The sequence below is a fragment of the Tigriopus californicus genome, chromosome 6 (assembly GCF_007210705.1).
Source record: "Tigriopus californicus strain San Diego chromosome 6, Tcal_SD_v2.1, whole genome shotgun sequence".
Lineage (NCBI taxonomy): Eukaryota > Metazoa > Arthropoda > Copepoda > Harpacticoida > Harpacticidae > Tigriopus > Tigriopus californicus.
The window spans coordinates 4,857,440-4,863,642 of NC_081445.1; the positions used below are offsets into that span (position 1 = coordinate 4,857,440).

At 43.4% G+C, this 6,203-nt stretch overlaps 2 protein-coding genes across 2 annotated transcripts in view; one reads left to right on the forward strand and one right to left on the reverse strand.

Annotated features, from left to right (window-relative positions):
* LOC131882332 (nuclear receptor subfamily 2 group E member 1-like) overlaps positions 1 to 1,910 on the reverse strand; it is a gene marked incomplete in the record, with an annotated part of 13,932 nt that extends 12,022 nt beyond the window's left edge. Inside the window, 1 exon segment of the mRNA XM_059229446.1 lies at positions 1,389 to 1,910. Coding sequence (XP_059085429.1) covers positions 1,389 to 1,434 — 46 coding nt within the window.
* Positions 1,911 to 5,609: 3,699 nt separating this feature from the next.
* LOC131882333 (uncharacterized) overlaps positions 5,610 to 6,203 on the forward strand; it is a 6,491-nt gene continuing 5,897 nt past the window's right edge. The window contains exon 1 of the mRNA XM_059229448.1: positions 5,610 to 5,919. The gene's annotated coding sequence lies outside the window, so the exon portion shown is untranslated. The remainder of the gene's footprint in view (positions 5,920 to 6,203) is intronic.

The following is a 6,203-nucleotide window of genomic DNA, read 5'->3' on the forward strand; positions in this document are numbered from 1 at the left end:
CCAATGACCATTATGCAGACATCATTGAAGGCAAGAATTTGAAAACAATTCCAGTGTTCTCGAGGTTCTAAGAATCTCCTCATCCCTGAACCAATAATTACTTGACTGTTTGTATTTATCCGTTGACAGTAATTGGATTCAGCGCGCACACTTGAGGATATCCAGATTGAATTATGCCAGTGAGCCTCATGTGCTCTTTAGTTCGATTGAATCAGATACAAAATCAAATGAGTAACCTTTTTTCTAATGCAAAACTTCCTTTTTGACGTCAGTTGACCGATGGCATTCTAGGATCAGAGTTTGGTTCCAATTATGAGATTAGAATTATTGTAATGTGGGCAACATGCCGACCATAACCACCAAAATAAAGAGTTGTCATTACGTGTTTGAAAGCTGAATGATGGCGATGTTTATGAATAATTCACGGAATGTGTGTGTAATCACGGACCACTAGATTTTTCTAAGCCCGACAAAGGTTTTCTCGCCAAAATTGTACCACTCTGGGTCCCTTTTTAGGATATGTGAATGATATAGGATATTGCAACGTTGCAATTAACGGCGAGTAGTTCTTTTGCCATTTAGTTGCAAAGTGGTTCGTTTAAAACATGCCTTTTCTAAATCTGTTGGAACTACTGACCAAGATTGATCAAATTTCATCTAGCATTACAACATAATTTTGATCTCCCTCCTGTGTTTCCTGGGGTAGATCTTGGGCCTAAAATTTGGTTAAAGTGATCTATTTGTCTGAGTTCAGGAACCATAAGACAGCTCATAAATCATGAGCAATGAAATTTTCTGTTCCGTCGAAGTCCTGATCTCAAGTTGTCCGTAATGTTGCCCATAGTGCCAATAGAGTATGTACACAGTATATAAAGTTGCACTTTTTTTAGAAAATTATGTTTCGTTAAAAAAAAACAAGGGCTCTCATTTTTGGCATCAAAGTAGATCCAGGTATTTAGTTAGGATCTCCATTTGCCTGACATCTCAAAATCAGAATTTTTTCGATGAACTGAATATTTAGCAAGTGCATTAATAGCACATGTGGGTTTACCGCATTTGGTCAAATCTGTTTTGATTGCATCTCTCATCTGTCAGGCAATTTCGTGAACGGAAACAGTTGAATTGATGGATGGTGGATGATGCGTAAGCTGACAAGCGAGGATGTTCAGTCCTAAATTTAGACACGAGCCACGCCAATACCGGTATACTGCCATTCCGGAATTCAAGGTGGAGGTGCTCGCTCACACTTAATCAATGGCAGATATTGATAATCTATACCGATTGGGACCCTACTTGAGCATTCACTTGACATGGTTCATAAACAAACCCATGGCACCCATTGGGACTGAGGAAAAAATTAATGGGAGAGAGCACTCACCTGAGTTTACGTTGGTGTTCCTGGTCTGGAAAGGCCAAGCTGAGATTTCTGGCCATGATGAACAAAATTGCGATTGGAGCAATCCTCTTTCTGTCTCACTACCGATTCAATCCCACTTCCCCGTAAGAATGCTGCTCCTCTTGAGAGCTCTGACCCACTCATTAACGTTTCATTCTTCGCCGTCTTGTGATTGGTCTCTCCCCTCTGACCTCCCCGAGACCCGAGAGGGCCGGATTGGAACCAGGGCAGACCAGTGAAGCCCACGGAACCAAGGGAAACCAGAGGAACCAAGGGAGACCCGGACAACCAGAGGATCAGGCGGGGAATCGGGATTGTTGGCTGATCCCCCATTGGCTCAACGTCACCTCCGTCACTTTGATCCCGTCAAGTGCGAAGTATCCCGACTCACCAAAGGGTGTTTGCGCCCATGGATCACCGTTGAATTGGAAAGCCAGCCAAAACCAGCTCACGAGAGAGCATGACGCCAGGCGAAAAGATCGCCTGGTCGCAAACACACCGTGAGCACCACCACTTCTTCCTCTTCTAGCCCCAGACCCACCTCATTCCCTCCTCCCGTCCTTCCACTGGACCAACCACCCACCAACCAACCAACCAACTAACAACCATCCAGTCGCCCATACCAGCGTTCCGTTCGCACCCATCCATCTATAGACAGTGAGAGAAAGAGAACGAAGAGAGAGAGAGAGCTTTGCGAGCTGTAAAGCTGAGAAGGGAGCCTCCGAGTGAACACTGACTGCGCGACTTTTGCTTCTTGGACCCTTCTCTACTGTCTTTTTTTCTGCAATCTGGAGCGGGAATCTTGTGCCCTGCATTCTTTTGGAGTAGGACCACCAACGAAAGGAGGGCATGCCATTGAGGTGACTTTCCCAATATTGGCCTCGGATAGATTAGATAGCAAGAAAGAGGGACAGAGAGAGAGAGAGTAGCTTTCGAGACTCAATGAGTGGCGACTGAAAACTGAAGACCGAGGATGGCACTTCACAAGGAAAATATCCAATACAAACACTATAGGGGATTTACGGAGGACCACGTTTATCGAAAGAAAACATGAAAGTAATCGCTCGTCATCATTAGACTTAGAGACACATAATTCCTATGACTGGTACGCACATTCCAAAGCGGTTGGTTGGCTAACATTGACTCCGCCATAAAGTGTGGTACTTCCATTATTCAACGGCACATCCTGTACATACCTGCGTGTTTCAACCCAAGGAATCTGATATGATATGATGGGACACAATGTCCTACACCACCTTTGACCTTTAGCGTCCACTTCAGAATGCCCCCTGAAGCCATCTGTAATGGGGTCGTTGCCGACCACTTCGAGTTTAAGGAGGTCTGGATGAATGCATCGAACAATGCAACATACCAACCAACCAACCAACCAACCAACACCCAGAAAAAGAAGACCCACGCTGGTTTCAACCAATAAAAAGAGGAAAGCACACCTCGTTTTCACTTTTAATGATTGCAAAATTTCTTAATCGGGTGCAGGAAGACGATTCTTCATTGCGATATGAGACAGCGAGCATGTGTGGCTAAAATGATCAAAAAGGCAACTACATCATATAGATGTGATATTGATTGAAACAACCAAGTCAATTTTACAATGAAACATGAATAGCCTAACCCCAAACTTCAACTAAAAAGCCAACGTATTAGGTAACAAATGTCACCAAGTAAACCTGTAAATCTGTTAATAGTCCAATTGTAAAGCAAGAATTTAGAGTTGTTGAAAATCTCACTGAATTAGGGTACTGAAGTGGAATCGACCATGTGTAAGCATTTGAACCACCGTGCGAGATTCTACTTTCCGGCTTGGCCAAAACTGTACAATGTATTCTTGATCAAGTTTAACTGAAACAACGTCTTGTCTCTTGATTTACCAGCAGCTTGAAATTGATAGCTAACAAAGCGATAACAACAACTCGAAACATTACTTTTGAACTTGACAAAGATGATGATGATGATGATGACCCATTATCTATGATGTCTTTTGTCATCAGGGTTAAAATATATTGTTCTCTAGACAATGCCAGGATTAAGACGAGGAGATAGTGCCAATACTTAGGCAACATCACCGTGGAATCTCAAGATGCCACGAATCGAAGCCCCAAGTTCATTTCCATGGACTCTGCGGCAAATTTCTTCATTGATTAGCAATTATTCGCATTTCTTCCTCGGCGTGAATTGCTTCCTGCTTTTTTGTCACCTTTTAAGCGACATTCATATGAGACCACGGTCTATTTGCACCTGTCCTTCTAATTCTCTTCATAGGAAAATGCCTTCCATTGTGCCAAATTTGCTAAAGCGTTGGTGTTTGGCTCCAGATTCAATAATGCAATGCAGCACCAACAGGGGAGGGGAAAATAGTGGGCTGGGTATTTGCAAATCTAAATCAAGATCCCTTGAAACCATCACGAGAATCGAGATTAGGTTTTTTTCTCGCTCTTCATCTTACTTAGTTGTATTGTGAGTGTTGGCGAGTAACGTAAGTACAATAAGTGAGATTGGTTTGGAGCCGGAATTCGAGGAGATCACATTTTTGGGCATCGCTTGAACTTGTGGAGTCCTCTTCTTCGTCTTCGTCTTCCTCATAGGGCACAAGGGCGGATTTTTGCCTAGCATGGCGAACTTAACGTGTAGTGGACAGGGGCCACACCCATTGACAGAAACTTTGGTTGGTCCCCACCAGGCAACAAACACCAAGACGCCTTTATTATATACGCACGTACTACGTACAGACAGAGACGGACACACCTGTGAAGTATGTACCAAGTAGGGCCACAGAGCTCTACATAGCGCAAAGTAAATACTTGTTAGGAAAACGTGTTTCATTGGAAAAAGCACGGCGATAAAGCTAATAATTCTAATATTTGTGACATTTTAAGGTTGACATCAAAGCAAGGAAAATTATAGTAGATGTACGACATATTTATTTTTATAACGACCTATGTTGCTCAGTAATGTATTTGACACAAAACAGCTGACCGACCAATAAAGATAATGTCCAAGCAAACAGTACATGTACCAAAACTGAGACCCTCCCTATGGGTACCATGGGAGGGGAAAACTCCCATTAGTAATCAGTTTAAAGCAATAGTTCAAAATTATTCAAAAGCAATTGAAATAGGAATGGTCTCCTTGGGCATGGTAGTGCTTGGCGAGCTAATGGGGCACCCCCGCATGGTTTCATGAGTGCATATTTTGAGATGCGATTTGAACCCAGTTGCACCTACTACGAGCATCAGATAGTTTCGTGATACCACATTTTGAAATGCGACTCGGTAAAATTTAGTACTGTCGCATTTCAGAATTTGCGTTCACCAAACCACGTGGGGGTACCCCATTAGGTTTTTTTTTGGAGACATGTTGATTATCATTAGGACAAATAATTATGCCATAGGGGTGTTATTGTATTGAGTGACATTATTTGGTGGTTGTTGAATGAAATATTTTCTCTCGTCAGACTTCATACAAGCCCAGAGGCTCATTTCTGAAACAAAAAGGGCCCGCGCGAAAAACATTCTAGAGACACCAATATTCAAAATTCTTGCGTGGCAAAACGAAAGAAGACAGAGCACCGACTTTTCAAAGATGCTTTTGTCTTTGTCTAAGACCTCACAGATTGCAATGCATACATTCTGATCTTTCGCACTTTCCAAAACGCCTCTGTCATACATGAAGTTCTTTACACAACACCTTTGACATGTCATTCACGTTAAAGGAGTGGCTCTCCCCGGCAAGATTTGGCCTCTCCGGCCCAACCTATCCATCAAAACATGCCTTTGGGTCAATCATCGTTCAATCAAAATAAACCCCAATCCTACAAGGATGAACCCAATAGAATGGGGCATGTAATGGCGTCAAAAAATCCCCTCCCCCCCATCCCTTAATTCTTTCCTTATCTCCGGCCAGACCAGAAACCAACCTCCCCCACCCCCATGGAACACGCCCTTCACAACGTCTGAGCTGATTGGTAGATAGAGAGGGATGCGGCTGCGTTTTGCGTGTCCAAGTGAGTGTGTGTGTGTGTATGTGTAAGTGTGTGAGTGTGAGCGAGAGACGAACGACGCATCCAGCCATCGTTACCAACGTCCTCCATCAATTGAGGGTAGGTATTACACACGGAGCCCTACCACAGATCCACTCTAACAGCCTGTTGCTCCTCGTGTGATCCGAGGATTTGCTCAATTTGGAGTTTGAAACTTCTGTCAGTCTTGGTCTGACGCTCGAAGAAGCGTCCAAGCATCGCCTCACTTACTGCTACCACTTACCAACCGAAAGACCGACGACTAACCACCCTCACTCACCATTCTCGTAACAGATCACGGAGAAGAAACTGAAAGTGGTTCACAGTTCGAGTGGCGAACGCAGGGCTGAGAGAATCTGTCTTATCACAGAGCCACAATCACTTTTGACCGAGACAAATACAAGACATAATTAGTGAGGTTCAAGAATCAAGCTACATCTTATCCAGCACTGATATCGAGCTGGACCATTTTTATCACGGATTGAAGGTAAGAGCGACATCTTCGGTCTTCTGTGTTCAAACCGAGATAGATATTAGAAAACGGGTAGAAAGTTCTTCGGACATCATCTGTGACACACTCTCGAATGAAACGGAAAGCAATGGACTGTTTCACTCATGGCTTGGGTTTGGTGTTCAACTCACTAAAAACTGTTGAATCAAGCAGTCAATAACTGGGGTGTATATGTCTATTGGACAATGGACCTCAATCAGAGCAGGTTCAACCTTGGAAAAATCCGACAGTTTCTCCACTTCAAACACATTCAACAGATG